The 24,035-nt window shown below is 40.1% G+C and overlaps 2 protein-coding genes across 3 annotated transcripts in view; one reads left to right on the top strand and one right to left on the bottom strand.

Annotated features, from left to right (window-relative positions):
• Nucleotides 1–807: 807 nt before the first annotated feature.
• Nucleotides 808–10,056, top strand: LOC138821359 (transforming growth factor beta regulator 1). The gene is made up of 9 exons (XM_070013525.1): nucleotides 808–1,170; nucleotides 2,879–2,949; nucleotides 3,496–3,728; nucleotides 4,567–4,703; nucleotides 4,994–5,140; nucleotides 7,944–8,041; nucleotides 8,195–8,305; nucleotides 8,964–9,091; nucleotides 9,720–10,056. The coding sequence occupies exons 1-9, from the start codon at nucleotides 1,084–1,086 to the stop codon at nucleotides 9,863–9,865; spliced, it is 1,158 nt and encodes a 385-aa protein (XP_069869626.1). The 5' UTR covers nucleotides 808–1,083; the 3' UTR covers nucleotides 9,866–10,056.
• Nucleotides 10,057–13,492: 3,436 nt separating this feature from the next.
• Nucleotides 13,493–24,035, bottom strand: part of LOC138821358 (sialate O-acetylesterase-like) — a 36,894-nt gene continuing 26,351 nt past the window's right edge. For both annotated transcript variants that reach the window (XM_070013523.1, XM_070013524.1), the window contains 5 exons: nucleotides 23,119–23,225; nucleotides 22,319–22,452; nucleotides 18,249–18,406; nucleotides 17,013–17,214; nucleotides 13,493–15,436 (listed from right to left, as the gene is read on the bottom strand). In XM_070013523.1, the coding sequence (XP_069869624.1) occupies nucleotides 15,218–15,436; nucleotides 17,013–17,214; nucleotides 18,249–18,406; nucleotides 22,319–22,452; nucleotides 23,119–23,225 (820 nt within the window). In that variant the 3' untranslated portion in view covers nucleotides 13,493–15,217. The remainder of the gene's footprint in view (nucleotides 15,437–17,012; nucleotides 17,215–18,248; nucleotides 18,407–22,318; nucleotides 22,453–23,118; nucleotides 23,226–24,035) is intronic.

Below are 24,035 nucleotides of genomic sequence, written 5' to 3'. Positions count from 1 at the left end.
AAGAAAGAAAGAAAGAAAGAAAGAAAGAAAGAAAGAAAGGAAAGAAAGAAAGAAAGAAAGAAAGAAAGAAAGAAAGAAAGAAAGAAAGGGAGGGAGGGCGGGGAGGGAGCTCAAGTGGTAAAGAGCCTGCCTAGCAAGGCCCTAAATTAAAGCCCCAGTACCACAAAATGGTGGAAGGAAGGAAGGAAGAAGGGAAGGAAGGAAGGAAGGGAGGGAGGAAGGAAGGGAGGGAGGGAAGGAGGGAGGGAGGGGGAAGGGGTGGGGGGGAGGACGGGGAAAGTAATTTTTTTTTTTTTAATTTAGTTTTTAAAAGGGGAAAGCAGCAGAGGGCTGGGGGTGGGGAAGCTGAAGAAGAAGCTACCCTAGCAAATTCAAGGCCGTGTTCAAAGAGTGCCCAGATTTGAACCCAAGAGTGTCCTACAGCCCCGGAAAGCCTGTCGGTGAGGAGCGTGGAAACACGTGTTGAACGGCAAGGGCTGAGGAGCGCCGGTGCCGAGCGCCGAGGCCTGAGGAGAACGCCAACCAGAGCTCGCGGGGGGAAAACTTCGGTTGGGCCCGCCTTAACTCTCGAATTGCCCTCGGCCCAGCACAGGAGGCCCCGGCGGGCCTTCCCGCCCCTTCCCCGCCCCCTTCCCCGCCCCTTCCCCGCCCCCTTCCCCGCCCCTTCCCCGCCCCGTGACCTACGCTTCCCTCCCGTCACGATTCCATCCCGTCTGCCACGGGCTCCGCAGGCCCAGGACCACCCTTCTCTCCGAGCGCCGGAAGTTACACCCCGCGTGCGCGCCACCTACTTCCGGCGCCGTTAACTTCCGTCACGGAAGTACTTGGATGTGCTGGCGTCTGGCGGCGTTGGAGGCTTTCCGGCGGTTTTTTGGGGGGTGGGAATACAGGGGGAGCTGGTTTCCTAGAGCCACGACTCTGCCAGCCCAGAGCAGACTCCACGCCGGACCCCCGACCCGCGCCTCGCCCTTGGGACCGATGCGGGCGGCGTCCTGAGGCCCCCCCGAGTGGGGCGGGAACGTGAGGCTGCGGGGCGGCCTCGCCTGCTGGCCTCGGGCTCCGTGGTTGTCCTGCAAGGCCAGGATGAAAAAGTTTCCGAAGAAGAGCCAGAACGAGAAGTACCGGCTGAAGTACTTGCGGCTGCGCAAAGCGGCCAAGGCCACGGTGTTTGTGAGTGCCCGTCGCGAAGCCCGCCTCCGCCTGCGCGCCCCAGCTCTTCCCTTTCCCTGAGGGACAGTCTTCATTCGGTGATGGGGTTTGCGGTATACGTCCCTACTTGTCTTCGGACGAGTTAACAATTTCCTCCTTTGGAAACGAGAGCTAAGTCACTAGTGAAAGATGCAGTGTTGGAAAAGTAAAGTGCTTGATGCCTAGAAGTTCTCCCACGAAACCTCATACTTTAGTCCTTAGGACAAAGCTCAGAAATGTGATTGGTTCCAGATAACCTGAAAATTAGGTCATTTTTAAACACGCATCACTGAAGCCCAGAGAGAAAATTAATCTTTGCTCAAGGGCACAGTGTTAAGAGCCCTCACTCCAGCTTAAACAGCTTGATTACAGTTTAATGTTTCCATGACACAACCTGCTTCCCTAACAGCTTCCAACCCCAACCATACAAGTGGTGGGCAAATGTGTGTATGTGTGTACTTCCTCCTCCGTTCTAAGGCTGGAACCCAGGGCCTCCAGCATGCTAGCCACAGAGCTAGACACCCAACACCTGCCTTTCGGAGATCGGTTGCTTTGTTTTTATAATTAGCTTACATGAGTTATATAGTTACATTTAGGTGTTTTCCAGTCTCACCAGTCATTTAAGTTTATTGAGTGAATGAGCTGCCAACTATAAATTTGTGTTACTTATCTATCTTAGTGCTTAGAAATAAGGATGTAGTCCTCAAATGTCGTCCCACATCTAAAATTAATGGTTTTCCTTTTATATGTATATATGTAGTATATGTACACATTCATAAAGATAGTACCACTAATAAGTACGCTAATATATTGTTATGAATATGATTATTAGTGGTATTAATCCAGCAACTCAGATTATGAGTCAAGACATTTTGAATTCCCTCTTACTATCATTTAGTTGGAGGTTCTAGCTGTGAGGCATTTTCTTTAGTACTGGTGCTTAGGAGACACATTGAGTAAATCAGTAAAGAAAGATGACACTTGACTATATACAGGTAAATTATGAAGTTTAAGAATTGTGCACAGGGCCTGGGAAAGTGGTTCAGTGGTAGAGTGCTTGCCTTGCATGCATGATTCCTCAGCACCACATAAGCAGAAAAAGCTGGAAGTGGCACTGTGGCTCAAGTGGTAGAGCACTAGCCTTAAGCTGAAGAGCTGAGGGACAGTGCCCAGGCCCAGAGTTCAGGCTTAACTAACAACAAAACAAAAAGTACACAGAAGGCCAGGCATGGTGGCTGGTGCCTGTAATCCCATCTACTTGGAAAGCTAAGATCAAAAAGATCACCTTTCAAGGCCAGCTCAGGCAGAAAGTTAGCAAGTCCCCCTCCTCCACAAATAGCTGGGTAGCATTGCATGTATCTGCCCTCTTAACTAGAAGGAAAGTGTAAATTTGGAAGCTTGTGGTCCAGGTCAGTTTGAGCTAAAACACAAGACCTTTTCTCCAAAAATAACTAAAGCAAAAAAGGCAAGGGGGTATGGCTCAAGTGGTAGAATACTTCATAGCAAGCTTAAAGCAGAGTTCAAACCCAATTCCCTCCACTATTTCTAGGATATTATGTGGGATGCTTTGGGTAAAATAGCTCTTCTGTTATCCAGAGACACTATATATCTATATATAGATACAGATATAACCTCTTCCCAGCACCTTGATCTTCACTTTATATGATTATGTTCAAATTTTTTCTTAAAGGAAAATGCTGCTATTTGTGATGAAATTGCTCGTCTTGAGGAAAAATTTCTTAAAGCAAAAGAAGAAAGAAGGTGAGCTAGTTTCATCCTACATTCAGAAAAACATTTTTGGAGAATGATACAAGATTATTGCTATGGAGACTTTTCTCCAGTGGAATTTTTGTGCATTGCATTGCCCTTTGGCCACTTGAGCAAGTATAAACTTACAATCTATAGAATTGGTCCCCACACACCAAGTCATGTTGGACCATGATGAGAAGACAGCCCCTCTATTTATCTTCCTGGGAAAACCCTCTAACCTTTATTATAAAATCCACAAGTATTTATACAGTCTGTACTACTTTAAGCCAAGCATAGTAGATATATATATAAAACTATTCAGATACCTAACACCTTTTAACAAAGATAGAAGAGTGTTCCAGGTCAAAGAGAGATACAGGACACAGAAGCTTAGATATGGTTTCTTGAAGTATTCGTTTTTCTCTTGAGACATCACCCCCATGGTCCAAAAAGAACCTTATTTATGAGTATGATAATCTCTTTACATAATTCTGGATTTTTTCTAGAATTAGTAAAATGTAAGTTCATACTTCTGCTCCCTTTCCTTCCTGACCTCAGGTACTTGCTAAAGAAGCTCCTCCAACTTCAGGCACTAACAGAAGGGGAAGTACAGGCTGCACCTCCTTCCCACAGCTCCAGTTTGCCCCTGACTTATGGTGTGGCCGGTTCTGTGGGTGCTATACAGGGAACTGGGCCCATTTCTGGGCCCAGCACAGGGGCTGAGGAACCATTTGGGAAGAAATCCAAGAAGGAGAAAAGAGAAAAAGGCAAAGAGAACAACAAATTGGAAGGTACTTTTGAGAAACAATGTATCAGTTATCCCAGTGGTTCAACTACTGATGACAAAAACCTGGTTATTAACTGGTAAACACATGTGGTCATATACACTTCAAGGCTCATAAGTCTTTTCAAAAGTTTTGGGACTTTAAAGCCCCTTGAGAAGCAGATGCCTTAGTAGAGCCAACTTCCGTTGGAAAGATTTTAGTCAGACTTGGTTAATGTGAAGGAAACAGACTTAAGATTTCTGTCTTTCCTAACTCTTGAGTTGCACTTACTTTTATAAAGTCTTTACTAAAGGCAAGGAAATGGGCTAGGTGGCACTTTGAGCACACAACTAGCTTGAGAAATTTCTCATCTGACTTCAAAATGTATTGATTACTAGTGGACAGGTTAGAGTAAATCTTGGGACTCTGGAAAAGCCTATTATAGTTCACTCAATACCAATGATTCCTGACTTAGAAAGGCTCAACTTAATGATTTTTTTCAATTTCACCATAGTGTGAAAGCTAAACGTACATTCAATAGAAACCATACTTTGTGTTTTTATCTTTTCCTGGGATCGTGATACTCAGTATGATGCTCTTTGGTTCCTGGGCACTAGAAACAAGCCACAGTTCCCAGTCAGCTCCACACAATCACAAGGGGAAACAACTGGGTTTTTATAGTATACTATGTTGCTTGGCTGTAGCATTTGGTAGATAGGCTTATTAATATGTAGCCCAAGGTAGTTCAAGGAGTATCTATAGAAAATCAAGGTTGACTTATTGCCCTTAGCTCACAAGTAAATTTTTTCCTTCTCCTTGGCACTGGGAGGGACCTAAAGTGGATGACCCCAGATTTGCGTTTCAGTTCTGAAGAAAACATCCAAGAAAAAGAAAATGGAGGGAGGTGCTCGCAAGCTGGTTCAGCCCATTGCCCTGGATCCCTCAGGACGGCCTGTGTTCCCCATCGGACTAGGGGGTCTAACAGTATATAGCCTGGGGGAGGTGAGTGAGACCAGCCACATACAGAGAGGAGAACCAGGGAAATATAGCAGTGGGGTTGAGCCATCCCTCCCTGTTCCCATCAGCAGCACCCCCTTGCTGATCCATACCAGTCCCAGAAAAATCTCCAGTCCCTACAAATCCAGGTCAGCTTCTACCTGCTTTGCAGCTGTCACTCTTTGTGTGGTTTGTTACTTTGTAGCCCCAAAGTGGTTCTAAAAGCAGCCAGAGTGAACTGGATTATTAAATCCTTCAGTGACATAAATCTCAGGGATGGGGGACTCTTTTTATAGATCATCACCGACCGACCTGGCTTCCATGATGAGTGCACCATCTACCCCGTGGGCTACTATAGTACACGACTGTATACCAGCATGAAGTGCCCAGACCAAGAGTGTCTATATACCTGTCAGATCAAGGATGGTGGTGTGCAGCCTCAGGTACCCATGTGAATATAATTACTTCTTTTGGCTTTTTTTGTTAAGAACCTCTGTTCTAGACACTTAAAATGTGTTACCAGTTCTGACACCTTACAAGATAGATGTGATATCATTGCCATTTGATAAGCTCACAAGATTTAGAAAAAGTGACCCTAAGTCACACCTCACTTGTAAGTGGTTAAGCTGGGATACGAATATGTATCTAATTTTCAAACTGACTTTCACTTAAACCATGTTTCTTCTACTTGAACAATACTACTGTCCATATTTTGACTATTTGAGGCTTGATCAAACCTGATTGTATTAAGTATGGGCTTTTTACATGGAAGATTAGTTTCAAGTTTGAGCTATGTGGAGGTAGCAGAGAACCACATTTTAGTTTCTGGATGCATGAAAAGACCAGGAAATCCCAAATCTCATCCTTATTAAATACTAAAATGCAAAGCAGCTTATTTTTCCAATCCATCCTTTGGGAAAAACATAGCCCATTTTCACATAGGCCATTTTCAGAATTCCAAGCCTCACTGTCTGATGAAGTAACATATCACTAGAGACTGGTTGGAAGGATGTAAAGGCAAGGTAAGGAATCTTTGAGCAGGTGGGAGAACCTCAGTTCTACCTGATTTAAGTTGGTAATACTGCATCAGTCCTGTTAAGAATTCAAGTGAACTTGGTCATACAATAGTGCTCTGCAGAAAGGGTCCTAAAAGATACAGATCAGTAGGTAGTTAGACACACACACACATACACACACATATCCCAGAGCTGTAAATGTAATGCAAATCTAATCAAAATACTACTAAACTTTTAATGGAAATTGGTACACTGATTTTTAATTTCCTCTGAAAGACACAATGCTTAGCCATTACTGAAATAGAGTAATTCATGCCGTATTTATTTACTTACTTAATTAACCTGACATTACTTTTAGTTATATCATGAAATAGGAATTTAAATTTTAGTTTTTTTGCCAACTAGCATCAAGTGACTTTCTAAAAACTAAGTATATACAGTACTTGATGGGGTCTGTTTCTCAATGGTTCTGTAGATTTATTTGTCAGTAAGCACCAATACAATAGACTTTAGCTTTATAGAATATGCTATAGATATGTTAAGGAAAATGTGAAAACTTTTGTTTGTTGTTTTCTTTGCCACTCCTGGGGCTTGAAATCTGGCCCTGGGGCACTGTCCCTGAGCTTCTTCTTAGACTCAAGGCTAGTACTCTGCCACTTGAGTCACAGCTCTACTTCTGTTTTTTCTGTGTTAATCAGAGGTAAGAGTTTCATCGACTTTCCTACCCGTGCTGGCTTCAAACTGTGCTCCCCAGCTTCCTGGGTTACTTAAGATTACAGGTATGAGTCACTGGCACTCAGCTGAAAAGGTTTTCTTTAGCAAGACATGAAACAGAAACTGTCAAAGAGTAACATACTATGCTATAAAAATTGTAAATACTTCTGAGTGATGAAAGACACCATACTCAAAGTTAACAGACAAGCAGCAAAAAGGAAGAAAAATATATACACCATGGGATTCATGTACAGTTAAAGTGCTGCTACAGAATAATCAACAAAAGTGAAACTGTAAATGACTAGATGAGAAACAGGTTAAACCAAATACTTCATTTGGGGGAGAAAAAAAACTTAACAAATGATCTCCTAAACCCTGAGCCACACACTCTCTAAGTGTTCACCTTTCCCACAGAATTTTGCTGGAGATTGTGTTATTGAGGAGTAAACTGATACAACCATGAGGAGGTTTGTTTTCTGCATAGTGTGCTTAGAAGTCTAGAGACTTGCTAAATTCCAGCTCTTGTGATGTTTTAAAAGATCGTGAAGTTACCAAATGCACATGAATCAAGTTTTGAGATGCCATATAATGGTGTAGGTGGCTTTCCATTGTACCATTATTTTTTTTTTTTGGATTCTCAGGCGTTGTGTGACATTGCAAGAACTCTGTCACATTAACAAATACAATCAAAAGTAAGCATATAAAAATGAAAAATAAAATGAAACCTTATTTTTGCCTCTATACAACTATCAGAGTTTGATAATATCCTGTATTGACCAGAGTTTAGGAAAACAAGTACATTAGTACTAGTGAATATTGGTAGTTTTTTGGAGGATAACTTGTGATGCCAGCAATTTTAATACTTGTGTCCTTGACCCAGGATAACTAAGGTGATCTTGTATCATCTAAAGAAATATGTATCAGTGAACAAAGAAAAACATAATAGTATACACAGAGAGTAATTTCACGTGTTTAAAATATTATTTGTATGGATATATACATCAAAATGTCATGCAATATACTGTAATTATATAGTTTTGTCTAAAATAGAAAAAAATGCTCAATATTTTGTTAGAAAATAAAACTTGAAGAACCCTAAATATGGCAGGAAAGTGTTTAAGGATATGGTAAGTGGAATAGGAAAGGGGCTAGAAAGGTATAGAAGAGATTAAATGTTCACCCCTGGAAAATTGTCAGCCAAGTAGTATAGAATTAAAACAGCCGAAGGACCTTCTCTGTTTACTTGTCATGTTTTTTAATTTGTGGGGGGGTTGGGGGGAGACCTTGAACTTTGGGCCTGGGTGCTGTCCCTGAGCTCTTCAGCTCAAGGTTATTACTCTACCACTTTGAGCCACAGCACTACTCCTGTTTTTTAACAGCATTATAGGAAACTATTTATATCCATCTTCTGATAAACAGCAGCTTCACAATCTAGAGAGAAGAAATATTTATAGGACTGCTATGACTCTGCTTCCCTCTTTGCAGATTGATCTAATCATTCCTTTGTTGTTCTCAGTTTGAAATTGTTCCCGAAGATGATCCCCAGAATGTCATTGTTGGCTCTTCTGCAGATGCTTGTCATGAAGAACTGCTTAGAATCATCAATGCTAGATTGTGAGTTGGCCAACAGCTTAAAGAAGGCTAAAAGGATCAGTCAGTACAGTGAGACTTTCAGTGAAATCCCTCGTTTTGTAGAAACCAATTCTGTATCCTTCAAACATCTCCCTCTTAAGCTCTCAAGCTAAATTTCCTCCCTCTCCTGTTTAGGGGAAAGATAATGCCTAACCTGCTTCCATCTGGAGCTGACTTTTTTGGGTTTTCTCATCCAGTCATTCACAACCTCATCCAAAGTTGTCCAGAAGCTCAAAAATGTGTCAAGTAAGTGTGGGCAAACCCATTTCATTGGTAGAAGCTCAGTGGTCAACCAACAGGGACTAAACTATTTTTTCCATTCATGTTTATTGAACTATTGTGGCCAAGGCATGTGTTCTTCCACACTATCATGCCTCTAAACACAGGAGAACAGGAACCAGGAACCCAGTATACTGTATTATGTGTTGAGTACGCCTTATCTAAAATCCTTAGGCCTAGAAATACTTAAGATTTGAATTATTTTTCAATTTTAGAATATTTATAATGAGGTAGTTGGAGATAAGAGCCAAGTCTATATAGGAAATTCATGTTTCATATCTGTTTATATGTCCTAAAGGTACTTTTAGACAATATTTTAGCACAACTCCATTTTAACTTGTGACCAAACGCAAGGGATTTTGTAGCCTTCTGAGTGATCAAAAAGGTTGAGCCTTTGCAAAGGTTTGGAATTTTCAGATTAGGGATACTCAGCCTGTGCTGTTTTCTGTGTGCACCATGATAGCAAAAGGGTTATGAAAGAGTCTTGCTTGTTTTCTTTTTCCCTGGCATTTGATTTGCTTCCTTACCTAAAAGGTACATATATAGAGGAAAGACCTAATTAAAAAAATAAGTTGACCCCTTTGGAGTTAGGACAACTCATGAATGATTCCCTTTGATCCTGCAGTTACCAGTTGGTAAAATTTGATGCATGCAAACCTGAAGAAGGACTACCAGAGAATGAGATAGCTATGAGCTTTGAAGTCTTTCAGAAACAGACTTTTGGTGAAGATCATGATGATCCCATTCTGCCAGGTATCTTTTTGCCTTTCTGGGTTGAAAACTGATCATTTCTAGAGTATCATGCTTTCTTCACACATTGCTGGGTACCCCAGAAATCAGACGTCTGGGCAATAAATGTTTTAAGCCTTCACGAAGAATATGAAGAATACATGAAGTCATGAAGAATACAAAGTCAAACAGATATGCTGCCTGCCTAGATTCCTAGGTTACTCACAAATTTATAGAGCAAGCTAAGATACCCTGACAAACCACAATATCTCATTCTCTAACCTGAATAAAATCTAAGTACAAAAGGGAGAGGTTTACTGTATGGGAAATTTCAGATGACAACAAAGTGGTGGTGGCCATGGCTCTGCCTAGGTTTCTTACATTCCTTCTCAAAGTAAGAGGAATAATCAGAAATTCAGGCATATTTAGGCTATAGAGAGTTGTATATCATATATAGCCATAGCAAAGTCACTTTCAAAGAGCAATTTCATTGTTCTTCATGATAAAAATATCTGTCCTATTTTACCAACTAAAGAAAGAATGGGCTGAATTTTGCAAGGATGTTGAAGAATTAAAAGGCCATGTAAATGTCTGAATAAATCACTTCTAAGATTCCCAAGCATCAGTTGGACTTAAAGATTATTTCTTCCAGGATCTTTGGACCTGCCTGAGCTACAGCCTGCAGCCTTTGTGACTTCTTACCCACCTGAGTTCCTGACACGTGAACCCTTGGTAGGCACTCACCTGCAGCACCTGGAGTGTCCATCACAGTGCAGCCCAGTTCTGTCTTCAGACTGAAGAAAGGATCAGATCTCACTTTATTTTCATCACTATGACTTTTTTAACCAAAACTTAGAATATATGGGATAAAGGCAGCCATTCATGACTGAAGAAGATTTTTATCACATTTCATCATGGGAGTTCCCATGGTGATAATTTACCCTAGAAGCAACTTCACTTTATTTTTAGTAAAAAAAAATTCTCTTAAACATTTGGTTTTCATCTTCTTGTAATCAGAGTATAATCTTGTTTGGCTCTGCCTAAAGTAGACTTCAGTATTAATCTGCTTTGTCTGTTTGGGCTGAGATAGCAAAGTACCATAGACTGAGTGGCTTAGTGACAGCAATTTTATTTCCCATGGTTCTAGAGACTGCAAGTCCCAAGTTCAAGGTGCTGACAGTGCCTACTGAGGACCTGCTTCTGGTTCATAGAGAGCCATCTAGCTGTAACCTCCATAAAAGGGGCAGAGGAGCTCCTGTGGTCCCTTTTATAAAGGCACTAATCCCATGCAGAACCCTATGACCTACTTCCCTCCCTGAGGCTTCAACTCCCCACACCATCACAGTAAGGATTAGGATTTAATTTATGACTTGACCTAGTGAGTATGTAATAGCTGCCAATTTTTGAGTAAGGTTCAAAATCCTCTTTTAACCCATTTCATATGCTTTCTATTCCTTATTGGAGATTGTACTTTTAGTTCTGTGTGCTGAAACCAAATAACAGATTCACATGGGACATAGTTGGGAGTTGTTCCCATCTCCCTAACGCAGTAGAGTGACATCATTCCATTTTAACCATGTAGAGCATAACTCTGCATGCTATACAACTGAATTCTTTGGTCCCTGTACATAGCATTAATGTGGAGCTTAGTGTATCACTTAATCCCATCAGTGCAGGTTCATCCTACCTTGTGCATTGCCTTAATTCCCTACCTTCCAGGTGCCCAAGGCTGGCTTGAGTAGTTAGGGACGGGACAAAAAAAAGCAGAAGCAGAATGGGGAAAGCAGTGGTGAGAATGAATTGTTTGTGTGCTGTATAATTCATGACTGCCAACCGAAGACAATATAAATAAGATGATTAGGATATTACAGAAATGTGACCAGCAGAGAAAGGAATCAGAAAGAGCAGTATTTGGAGCATAGCACCCTGGCCACTGTCAGCATCTACGTAACTGGTATAATGTTTTTTGTTTTATGTTTGGCTTGTTTGTTTTAGCAGTACTGGGGTTTGAACTCAGGGCTTCCTGCCTACTAAGCAGGTGCTCTACCACTTGAGATACTCTGCTAGCCCTTTTTGTATTATTTTTGAAGTAGGATCTAGCTTTATGCCCATGTCAACCTAGACTGGATTCCTGTTTGTACTTGTTCATATAGTTGGGATGACAGACATGCATTACTATGCCCAGTTACTGTGTTGACATGGAATCTTACTGAGCTTTTTGTACATGCAGTTCTCAAACAATGATCCTCTATCCTCCAAACCTCCACCTCCCAAATAGCTAGGATTATAGGCTTGAACCATGTCACCTAGCCTTAACTATGATTATTAGTCTTTTTGTAAGCTGTCTTTTATAATGCCAAAAAGATATAAAATTTGGATAATAGCCAAGTCAGCAAAAGATTACTCAAACACTGTTAATATTTTTTATCTGTTTCCTGCATAAGTTGATGGAGCATGCTGCTTTTATCATTTAAGAAATGTTATTACAGCCTAAGTATAAATATATATATTAAAAACTCATTTTAGGATGAATCTTTAAAAAATTTAATGAATTGGTCCAAGTTTACTAGAACAGTTTTTCAAACTATGAACTCAACCTAATAAACATAAACTTAAGGAGTCTAGTATATAAGCATCTATCATGGGAAAAGGTTGAAACTGGTTTCAGTTAATGGGTATGTTTGAATGTGCATAATGTACATGCATTTGTATGTATGGAGATAGGTGAAATAGTATCAAATGCTTTTGATTATATTTTTAAAAACTTAAAAATACTTCACATACATTTAATATATCGTATCTGTTATATTGCTAAAGATATTTGTGTCTTGATAACATTTTGTGCCCTGAGGATGAGAGGAAAGGAGTATCTTGAAGGAAATAAAAATTGTTTGGGAGGGTTAAGCTGTAGATAAACATTTTAAATATATATTTATCTTTTAATCTTTTATTCCATGTTAAAGACCCTAAGAAATAACTGGACAAGTATGATAGGTTTATATGTCACAGTGTTTGTTTAATAATGGAAATCTGTTAAAAAGCCAATATAATGTGTCTTATCAGTAGAGAATTGGCTAAGTAAAGAATGAATTTCCACAAACTGAAACACTGGCTATCTTCCTCTTACATAAGAAAATTAGTAGACTAGTCAAAAACACAATGCTGGGATTGCTTGAGGAGTGTTGTCATTGAAAAGCTGTAGAATAATGGAAAGTAGGCAGACCACATATAGATGAGTTTAGTTGTCTGTCCTTTCTGAAGTTGCATCTCTGATTGTCAAGGCACTGTTTTCTGTACAGTGTTTTGACTTTGACCTGCATAGCTACCCTGGAGCCAGACTGACCTATGGACATATGAATAAAATCTGGATAAAAGGTTCATGCATTTGACAGTTTCTGTTTTTTTGTTTTGTAAGTCATAGGGCTTAAATTCAGGGTCTAGGTGCTGTCCCTGAGCTTTTTTCTTCCTCAGGGCTAGCAATGTACCACTTTCAGCCACAGTGCCACTACCAGTTCCCTGGTGGAGATAACAGTCTCATGTTCCTGCCAAGGCTAGCTTCAAACCACAATCCTCAGATCTCAGGTTCCTGTGTACCTAGGATTACAGGTGTGAGCAACCAGCACCCAGCATTTGACAATTTCTTTAGGTTGGGATCTTAAAGGGGCTGAATAGATGTTGTCCCAGTGATAAATATTAAGGTGAAAAACAAACAGAACATTTTCTCACTAGGAAGAGAGTAGAGCATGATGAATTCCCAGAGTTAAATCCTTAGTTTTCCCTAATGAGTAGGGACTGATCACCGTAGGGTTCCCTCACTAGGGAACTGGTCCTCTCACTAGGCAATACATTTAAGCTTGTTAGTTTTGTGTGTGTGTGTGTGTGTGTGTTTTGTAGTTTTGTGTGTGTGTTTTGTTTTTGTTTTTGGTCCAGTCACAGGGCCTGAACTCTGGGCCTGGGCACTGTCCCTCAGCTCTTCAGCTCAAGGCTAGCACTCTACCACTTGAGCCACAGAGCCACTTCTGGCTTTTTTTTCCTGCTTATGTGGTGCTGAGGAATCGAACCCAGGGCCTCAAGCATGCAAGGCAAGCACTCTACCACTGAGCCACCTTCCTAGCCCTAAACTTGTTAGTTTTAAGTTCTCTTTGTGACCTTTCACAAAGCAACCTCTTTGACTGGATTAGTTTTTCTTTTGAATCATTTGTAGAATATAGTTGTCATATAACTCCATTTTCTCCATATATTAAATAATTGTATTCCATTAAAAAGATTACAAAATAAAAGTATATGGTATGTATTATGTAATCCAAACAAATCTAATGTTTCTCCCTTAATGATGATTTTTATGCAACTTACTTGCTTATACCTAATTTCCTACAGTGATTATTTCATTTTCAAACAGTAAAGTTCAATTGCCACAAAGTGTGCCATCATTAAAAATAAATTCATTTACACATTACTTCATTATACATCCATTGCCTAAATGAAAGTTTTTACATGTGGGATTGGAATACTAGGTGTTAAGATCTTGGGTGTAGTTTTTGGCTACCTCTTCTTGCATTAGAAACCTCTTCTATATATATGGGCACACACTGGTTTGTCAGAGGTGTGGACAAATAAGATTTACTCTTTCTCAGGTCAATCTTAAGTTCATGGTTCTTATGAGGCCAAGTGTATAAGAGAAAAAGTGTGGGCATTAGGACTTAATTATATGCAAGGAAGTCTTAGAGAAGCCAAAGTTCCTTACAGAGTTTATAGTTTGTGTTTTGATTTTTTTTTTAACCAAATAAAATCTTGACACTGGCAAGCTGTTCTGCTGTTTGGAATTACACCAAAGCCCCTTGGAAGCAGATGTAGAAAGTGATTCTGCTGCTTTAGTTCTGATTTTTCACATTAAAGGGATGGCAGGAACCCACAGATGACATTCTTAATCCTTTTCTTACTTAAACTTCAAGAGCAATTTACAAGTCTTCCTAAGACAATTTTGACTGGATATATATAAATACATACACAGCACTAATCATACATTTATTTCCAACTCCTAATAGATAACAATTTTTCAAGAACCATCAGCTGTTCTTAATCAACCTATAAACTGCATTATGGTTTTTTAGTTTTGTTTTGGTGGTAGTGGGGTTGAACTCAGGATCTTGTGCTTGCTAGGGAGGTGCTCTACTCAAGCCACTCCCTAACTCTCATGATTCTTAATAATATACATTAAGGCCCTGTTTTTACCACTGTCTCAACTGCATTTTTTTTTTTTTTTTTGCCAGTCCTAGGGCTTGAAATCAGAGCTTGAGTGCTGTCCCTGAGCTAGCACTACAGTCTACCACTTGAGCCACAGTGCCATTTCCAGCTTTTTCTTAATAGTTTAGTGAAGATATGTGTCTCAGACTTTCCTGCCCAGGCTGGCATCAAACCAAAATGCTCAGATCTCAGCCTCCTAAGTAGCTAGAATTACAGGTGTGAGCCACCAGCACCTGGCTGGCACCTTATTTTTTTCTATAAGTTTATCATATAGTTCTGCCTTTAGCCTTAAACTCTTTAATGAGCCTGAGAATTATATTTAATGATCCTTTAGCTTCCGTTACCATTACTTTCATGCTTTACTGAACCTATGATTCACCCAGCACTCATGTGAGTGCTTGAACAAGGCTATAACTACATGGCCCATTCTATTCCTTAAGGCAGGTTATTGCCTTAAAGAATAAACATATCTGCACTTGGGTTGGTTGGTTTGGCTTAAATAGTCACATAATCATTAAAGGAGCAGAATTGGACTTTAAAAGAAAACAAAGTCTTCAATTATCTAAAAGACTGTCATGGAGTGGTAAAGTTTCATAAGAGAAAGATTTCACTTCAACATAAGGAAAAACTTGGAAACTTCTTACAGAGATTCAGTAATCAATCACTTGCCAAGAGATTTTGTAAAGAACACATGAAAACACTATCTGGCCTCCATGGCCTTTAAAATCTTCTTCCAACCCGGAGATTCCACAGTTCAGGATTAGAAGGGATAAAAATACTAGCCATTTCACTCCCAGTAATTAGGAAGTGACACTGAGCTCTAATTCATTGTAGTACAGAGGCTGATACTAAGGGATAAAGGCAAGCTTAACTGTTATGGACAACCCTGCACTAATGTCCAAGAACCTAGTCTGTAATGAAAGAAGTGAAGGGAGGTGCTGGCAGCTTAGTATGGTAGTCATAGAGAGGACACTGCTTATATTCACAAGGCCATGTGGACCAGGCATAGCGGAGAGCAGCCACAGTGGCAGTACAAGACAAAACATCCAAGGTCAAGATGTGGGAAGAGAAAATTTTCATGACAGCTGGAAGCCACTTGCAGCGATGTTCCACGCAACATGCCATCTAATGAGACAATCAGAAAATAGAAATGGTCAGATCAATTAGATGGTACCAAGAAACTGGGAACTGCACTGTCAGACACATTAGAAAGGAGGGAAGGAGCCACTTTTAGTCAAAGACCCATTTCCTATGTTAACCAGAAGCTGGACCAGCTTTGATCTGGTTGACGAAGCCACAAGTTGATAAAATGTTCATGTGGTCTGAGAGTAGCTTAGGTAGAGACAAAGCCCTGAGTTCAGGCACAGTCCCAAAATAAATAGATGCATGAGATTAAATTAAGTCAATATATAAAACATACTGATGTAGACAAAGAATCATATCAAACATTTATAAGTTTCCCTGAACATTCTTCCCGTAGTCCTACCTGCTAGATAGCAAAGCAAGCAGGCATAACTATCATTGGCAACTGTACTTGGCTTCCAAAGCTTAATTTCTGTCCTGACCTCAACTGGGGTTCCAGGGCCAGATGATGGACAGCCAGGCAGTAGCTGCCAAAAAGAGAGAATGCAGAGCCTTCTTGGGAGCCATAATTCACTTGACATTCATTATGGAAAGAAGCTAAGTGACATCTGAGTGCTGACATCTGAGGCAGGTGGTTATTGCAATCAAGATTCCAGAAACGTAGGGAGCTGGTGGCTCACACGGTAATCTTAGCTACTCAGGAGGTTGAGATCTGTGGATCACAATTCAAAGCCAGCCCAGCCAGGAAAGCCCATGAGACTTATCTCCAATTAAGTACCACAAAAGCCAAAAGTGGAGCTGTGGCTCAAATGAGAGAGCACTATCCTTGAGCAAAAAAGCTCAGAGACACAGCACTCAGGCCCTGAGTTCAAGCCCCAGGACAGGCACAGAAAAAAAAAAATTTCCAGAGAAGCTGCAGACTTAGATAAACTCCCTTATGAAGTTTGTCTAAGATTCTCTCATCCCCTCTGGTACCCTCTTTACATATGCTCTCCCAGCCTAATGGCCTCTAGATTCCCAAAGCCACTCCAATTCCATCCAGGAATGCCTCAACCCACTCACCCCCATCATCCTCAACTATAGAAAATTCATAATTAATATCTTTAAACCAATAGCTCAATTGCACAACAGAATGATCCTTACTTAGTATAAGAAGAAAACAGTATCATTAATTCATTCTAAGTTACAAATCACCAAGCTTAAACCTTTAAGGTAGACACAAAACTTAAAGGATGTCAGAATGGAGTGTAGTGTAACAAAAACACCCAAAAATGAGGAGAGTATTTTGGATCAATGATTTTGTAATAATCTATTTTTTAAAAAAACAAAGCATTTACATAAGCAAAGATGGCATTGTCTTGGAGTGGAAATACAAAAAGAATATTTAATAGGAGCTCATTTTCCCTTTCTTGATTATCCTGTCAAACTTGCCCCTTGAGATAATGAATTAATAGCTGCTTACTTATCCCTCTGAGATTAGCTCTCCCTCCCCCTTCCCCCCAACCAAGAGCTGCCTCATAGTCACATTATAATGACAGAGAAAGACTTTGTGTCAAGCAACCTTGGCAACTACCATGGGATGAACCCTTCTTTTTTTTTTTTTCTTTTTGCTTCTCACCTCAAATGTCCTGTTGCTCAGCTTCTGCAAATAGATCTGGATATGCCGGTTATAAGTGATGTTGAGCAGCCCTTCACGAGACAATAATTCTAGCTTGTCAGGCAATGGTCCTTGAAAGATCACATCCCTCTCCCCGTAAGCCACAGCACGGGCTCCCAAGTGCAGCCGATAGGCCACAGTCTGTTTGTCTCGAGGGTGGATGCTACAGGATAAAGAATGAAAACATTGGGTTTGAACTCATTTTAAAGGAGATTATACAAAGCATTCCTGAAGTAGGTAAGGATAAAGTTACTGGACTCTTTGAGTAGTACTAGTCACCTTAAAAGAAATGGGAAAAGGTAACCATAGATTTGGCTCTGGGCCTTTGATGAGTTTAGAAACCTGGAAACAACAGAATACTTGGAAGGAAGAAAAAAAGAGAAAGAGAGAGAGAGAGATGCTGGGTTCCAATGGCTTATGCCTAAAATCCTAGCTATTCAAGAGGGAGAGATCATCGGATTAGAGATTTAAAGCCAGGCAGGACAGAAAAATCTGTAACACTCTTATCTCTAGTCAACCACCAAAAAAACAGGAAGTGGAGCTGTGGCTCAAGTAGTAGTGTGTTAGCCTTGAACAAAAAAGCTCAAAGGACAGTTCCCAAGCTCCAGGACTGGCACTAAAACAAAGGTGAGGGGGGAGAGGGGAAAGGGGTAGGAATGTACTCATTACCTGATTTACAAAATAACCCTCTGTACAACTCCTTACTAATTACAAGAAAATTAAATTTTTAAAGGGGGAGGGACAGGGATAACAAAGACATTCGAACAAACTTAAGAGAGCTTAACAAAATTATTCCCAATCACTCAAACTCCTGTGTTTATCTGGATTAAATGTTTATAATTTCTGCTCCTTCCAGATATAAACTGTATGAAACTTTAAGGCTGCTAGGGAAGGCAGGTCAATTTGGAGTCTATTGCTCTGGGTCCTGTGAATAAGTACAATGAACAAAATGTTGGTTGACCTTTAGACCTTTAGACCTGACCTTTAGACCTCAAGACATGAGCTGTTTAGAGTTTTTTGGGGGGGTTGGGTTTTTGATATTGTTGTTGATGTTGAAACACATGCCTCCATTGACATAGACAATTCAACTAAGCTCCAATCCTTAGTCCAATTTGTTCTCTCACAAGTAAACATCAAAGTAAAGGACTACAGATGAACAACAGGCACTAGTCAAGCACACTCTAAGAACAATCATACCTGCCGAAAGGTGAGTCCCTATCACCAAGATCCATAGTGACAGCCATGAAAGTGTTGTGCATTACTGTGTTGGGAACAAAGCCAAAATCTGCTGTTTGGTGCCATCGGATCTCAGGAAATCTTTCATCTGGTATTTCCGGTGACAAATAGGAAGATAACTAGAAAATAAAGACATTATTTTTTATTGAGTCAGATCCTATTCCAGAATGCTTTTTATTGGCAGGCTCTGCTTCTGCTTCATTGATCTGACCAAAAGCTCATTCAACAAGAATTTACTGTGCAGGGGCTTTGCAGAGGTAGATGCAATAGTCTTTCATTCCATGTGCCCTTTTACAATGCAACTTACCACAGCTCTCATCAAGAGTCTTTCTTCATCCTCCCATTGAATCAAGGCCAGCCCTGTGATTTGCTGACCAATAGAATGTTCAGCTTCTGTTTGCCCCTAGAGGTCTTAACTTCTAGTTCCATCTCTTGGAACCCTATGCTGATTGTAAGGGGGTGAGAGGAGCAGTTACTCTGGGTTATGCAAAAAGAGGTGGCCTTGGAAACAAAGATTGTGGTGAGAGGTTCCAGTTTCCAAGCAATCTCAGCAGAGGGGCTTGCCGTGTGAATTCTACAGTCAAATTACAACCACATACACAAACCTAACTGGTAACACCGCGGGGAAAGATGAGCCTTCCCAGCTGAGTCCTGTCTGGCCAGGCCATGAATTATGAACAGATAAAATACTTAATTTTTTAACTACTAATTTGAGGAGTAGTTTGTTACAATGCAGTAGGTAACTGATTTTTTACACAGCACAGGGAAGCAAAGACCCAGCTGTTGCATATATGATAAGCTGCATCAAAGGCACCAATTCTTTTCTTTATTCCTTCCTATATCCACCACTGCCCTCCTTTTTTTTTTTTTTTTTTTTTTTTTGGTTGTGGCGCTTGAACTCTTGGCCTGGGTGCTGTCCTTCAGCTCTTCAGCTCAAGGCAAGCGCTCTACCACTTGAGCCACAGCACCACTTCTGGTTTTCTGGTGATTAATGGGAGATAAGAATCTCACAGATTTTTTTCTGCTTTGAACCGCTATCCTCAGATCTCGGCCTCCTGAATAGCTAGGATTACAGGCATGAGCCACCAGCACCCAGCTTATCTACCACCTCTTGCCATGTCACTTTACAGGTTTTCCCATGTTAAGAGGAAGCATATATCCCCACTTGATTCTGTATTCAGCTATGTGGTTTCCTTTGGCCAACAGATGAAAGCAGACAATACAGTGTTATGGTGTGTCCATTCCTAGCCTAGGCTTCGAGAGACGTTGCCTCACTTGAACTTCTGCCATAAGAAAGAAAGGGACATGTTTGGTTTAGTCCATTGATCTCTGAGGAAGGATGAGGGCTGTGGAACATAGATGCCCATCCTCTCCATTCTGGACAGCGCCCAACTAGAGGAGAATCCCCTCTGAGCCACAGAGATCTGAAAGAGCCCCAGAACAGTTGAACCCAAGATTATCAAATAAGGAGCCCCCAGAACTATAATAATATAGCTTATAATGAAGGTTATTATATTATCATAATATGTTAATACAAAAATTATATACTAACAATAATAAAGATTATTGTGATGCCATGGAGTTTGGAGGTGGTTTGTCACAAAGCAGAAGCTAGCTGGAAAAAGTACTTCACAGTTTTGCTAAAGATATACCTGATACAAGAAATTTTATAGACAAGAAATGTTCATTAACAATGGCATAAATAATATGTATGAGTTCAATGGTAAATTAGTGAAACAGTAATTATACATTTCAACTACATAAAGATTATTATAGGAAAACATGGCCTTACGATGTATTTTTTAAACCCTGGAAGGGCACAGTAAATACAAGAAGTCCCTACAAGTAGCCATGATTGTACTTGACATGCTACAATCGTAGAAGGGACAAAAGAAAGAGAATGGCTGTTTTGAGAGTTTGGCCTACGTGGACTGGAGGAATTATGATGGAAAGTCAAGGTTGGAAGGCTAACAGGTAAATTGTGATGGAATTGCCACTTCTGTACACAAAAGAAAACCACTGTAGCGATGGTGGTTGTGCAAACACAGAGTACCAATGAATTAAACACTTCAAAATGGTTAATCCTGAATTTCTTCTAAATTAAACATAGCCACTGAAATAGTTGACAAAAAGGATCACTTAAAAATATGAATACAGTGATCATACCAGAAACACTGATTAGTCAGGAAGCTACTATAATATTTATTCTAGTTCAGATCTTGAGTGTCTGTGCTAAGGCTTGGTTCTATCTTATGGCTGGATGTGATAGAAACTTTAGAAGGTGGGGCCTAGTGGGAAGAAGTTAGGGTCACTGGAGGGGTGGGGAGAGGCATATCCTTGAATAAGATTTTGGAATCCCAGCTCCCTCCTCCCTATTTCAAAATGTCTAACCTCTGGGGTTGATTGAACCCCTCCCCCTGCATAACTAATGTAAGTAAATACAACAACAAAATGTCTGACCCACCCCCATTTGAAGAGCTGCATAATAAACAGATTGTTCTACCCAGTCTTATTAGGCACACAGCCCAGGAAATACCTAACATCACCTCTACACATATGGCTCAATAAAACTTTAAGTAGAGGACATTTTCTGCTGAATGTCTTCAGAAAGTCACCAGGAAAACATGGAGGGGAATCCATGGTAACAGAAGGAGCTTGGGTAGAATTTCAGTTCTCATTTTTAAGTTTTCCTATGTAAATCAGCTTTAACACAGGAAATGATATGAGCTGAAGTTGCCCAATAGAATTTCACAAAAACTAAAAAACAGGCCCTCATTGAGCCACCCTATTTCTTCCACACAACATCCAAAGCCTGAAAATGGAAACATGCTTACCAGCCAGTGCTACAGTGAGAACCACAGCAACAAGGCCATGAGAAATAACATCTTAACAGGAAAACTTGCTAAGCTAAAGACTAAAGGAGCTCCTCAAGCCAACAGCCTTTCCTCCAAGTGTCAGCTGGCAGAGAATCCCTGCAATTGTCCGCTGATTGCACTACTGCATACTGGCCGCATGGTGGCACCAGCATAACACACGCACACACACACACCTGTGCGCACTTGTGTTTTTCCTGAGATCTGATGAGACAGTGCTGTGTCTCCCACAGTGATTTGTACAAATACTGTGTAATGAAGGCATACACCAACCAAAGAATATTAGACACGCCATATTCCCATGTTTTACAAATAGCATCCAGCAGTTTTCATTCTGTTTTTCTGAGTGCCCTTTGAAAAAACACACTCATAAGGACTATAAGCCCCCAGCCTCCAGCTCTTCTTTTCTCTCAAGCTTCTGGTCATTTTTCTATCAGTAATTCTCAGATATACTTCCTAATCATGGAATTCAGAGTCCTATATCTCAACTCTGCTTACCTGACACACGGAGGGCCGTGGGTTCAGTCCCTGGTACTGGTGTAAGCATTCTAATCAAGTTGTTCCTTTTAGATCTAACAATTTCATTTCTAGTAACTTATTACAATAATAAAACTACAAGGGATTTACTATAAGGAAAATATACATGCTTCTACTTATAAAAGCTAAATGCTGAAACAACCTAAGTATCTGTCTATTAACTCATTAAACACATTACATTCATATTCTACACTCCTTAAATTGTGTTGAAGATAAATATTTTTGGCATGAAAAAGTGTACACAGTATTACATTAAGAGAAAAGACAGAACAGGGTATAATATTGTGGTGTGGGTCCCATCTCATGAGCAGGAAGATAGGTTTTTCTAGACTGTGGAATTATTAGTGCATTTAGTTTCTTTTTTTTTTCTTTTTGCTTATCTTTTCATTTTTTTTCCAGGGAGCCTGTAGTGCTTTTTAAATAATATTAGTATTTAATAAGCATATTCATTTTTAGATGTATTTCTCTCATCAGGGAACTCAAATGAATTAAGTGTGATTTCAATTCTAGACTAGCACACCATTAGGGGAAAAACAGGAATATGAATTCAAGAGAAAAAAAAAGATCTAAACAGCACATCACACACTGGTGCTCATAAACTCTCTTCCTGTCAGCATATACCTGGACAAACCCAAACGGGAAGAAACGTTCAGTCTGACCCTGAGAGCCATCATGGAAGGTTTGGCGCCAGTCTTCAATGAGCGCAGGGAACGTGCAATTATACTTGTTCCTGTAATAGTCCATATTGGATTCTCCTAAAAATAGTCAAAATTGGAAAAAGAGATTGGAGTAGATTTCAAAAATAGCATACATTCCTCTCCTCCCTTCCCATTCATGCCCTGAAGTAGGGACTTCCCACAGTCTCTCAGGACTAGCCTTGTGACTTGCCAATGAGGTGACACCACACATGACATAGGCTTAAAAAGTACTTCAGTACTGAGTTTGGCTCTCTCTTGATTCTCTTGCAACCTGAGACTACTATGTGGATCATAAAGGTGCCTGAACCAGCTTGCTGAAGGGAGAAAAGCCATTTGAGAACTATGGGGCAGCAGATAGCCCCCAATCAATGGATGTGAAGGAGAGACCATCTTAGATTCTCAGGCCATCAGAAAACCTAACAGGTATATGTATTATTGATTAATATTATATAGAATATTACATTATTATATTAATTATATTATATATTGTATTAATATAATATATTAATCAATAATATATTTATATATAATATTTATATATGTAAAGTTCCCAGCAGAAATTAACTGAATAGTCAAAACAAATGAACAAATCTTATTCCAGAAAATCATGAGCTGAATAAATTTTTTTAAATACTGTGTTTTAAGGCATTAACTTGTCAGATGGCTTGGTCTATTGTAAAAACTAACTGATACAATGGAGATACTGGCAGATCACAAACTCACCCTGATACCATATCACCCCTTTCAGAGTCATTTTATGTAGTGGATAGATCATGGCATTCCAGAGGACTGAGTGATTTCTGGGACCAGTTACAGATTCTGGAATGCCCCTGAAATCAAGAAGATACACAAATGTCACCAGAAAGTTAGTAACTGATCACTTTTTCCACTTTTACTAGGCATCAATTTACTTTGACTCAGGACAAGCATCCGATGAAAGGGGCACAGAAGTAAACTGCTCAACTCTATTTCACTTGTGAATAGTCTCTGAATTTTACCTCTGTTTTCTTCCCAAGATACCAGTCACCTTTGTGTAGGTCCAGAGTGAGGCATGCTAGCCAATGGACAAGGTCATTAAAGCCAAAAGGGAGGGGTGATTTATTGTGAATCCTCCATACAGGAAATAGATTCAGCTACTACTTAACAGATGAACACTAGATGGAGTTACTTTCTTGCCTTCACAAGCAATACCATGAATATCTTCCACATAGCTAAAATGATGGCATACTTGCTTAATTCTTGCCCTAAAATAAATTCTCAGTAATGCATTGCTGAGTCAAAAAAAAAGCACAAAGAAAATTTGGTACATGTTCCAAAATGTCTCGGTAGAATTCATATATGGATTTATCCTTGCAGTGGCAGTATATGACTATTTCAACTCTCCCCACCCAGTCCTTGTATTCTCTCTCTCTCCTCTGCAGAGGTCTGGGACACCTGCCCTTAACCCCCAGGTGCTGAGTGTAGGTACTCTTTTCTACTGTCCTGCAGTTTATTCTTTTTGTCCAAAGTTAATGTATCTAGTCCCCCACAGACAAGGACTCACCTAAAACTACTAAGAGCAAAGTCCTTCCTTTTCCCTGAGTTCTTCCCAGAGTCAATGAGACAATGTTAAGGAAAATGGGGCATGACTGCTTATCTCT

Source organism: Dipodomys merriami, unplaced genomic scaffold (genome assembly GCF_024711535.1).
Source record: "Dipodomys merriami isolate MVZ:Mamm:240054 unplaced genomic scaffold, mDipMer1.0.p SCAF_91, whole genome shotgun sequence".
In the NCBI taxonomy this organism is placed as follows: domain Eukaryota; kingdom Metazoa; phylum Chordata; class Mammalia; order Rodentia; family Heteromyidae; genus Dipodomys; species Dipodomys merriami.
The sequence above is the reverse complement of the archived record's forward strand: the minus strand, read 5'-3'. Positions and strand labels throughout refer to the sequence as shown.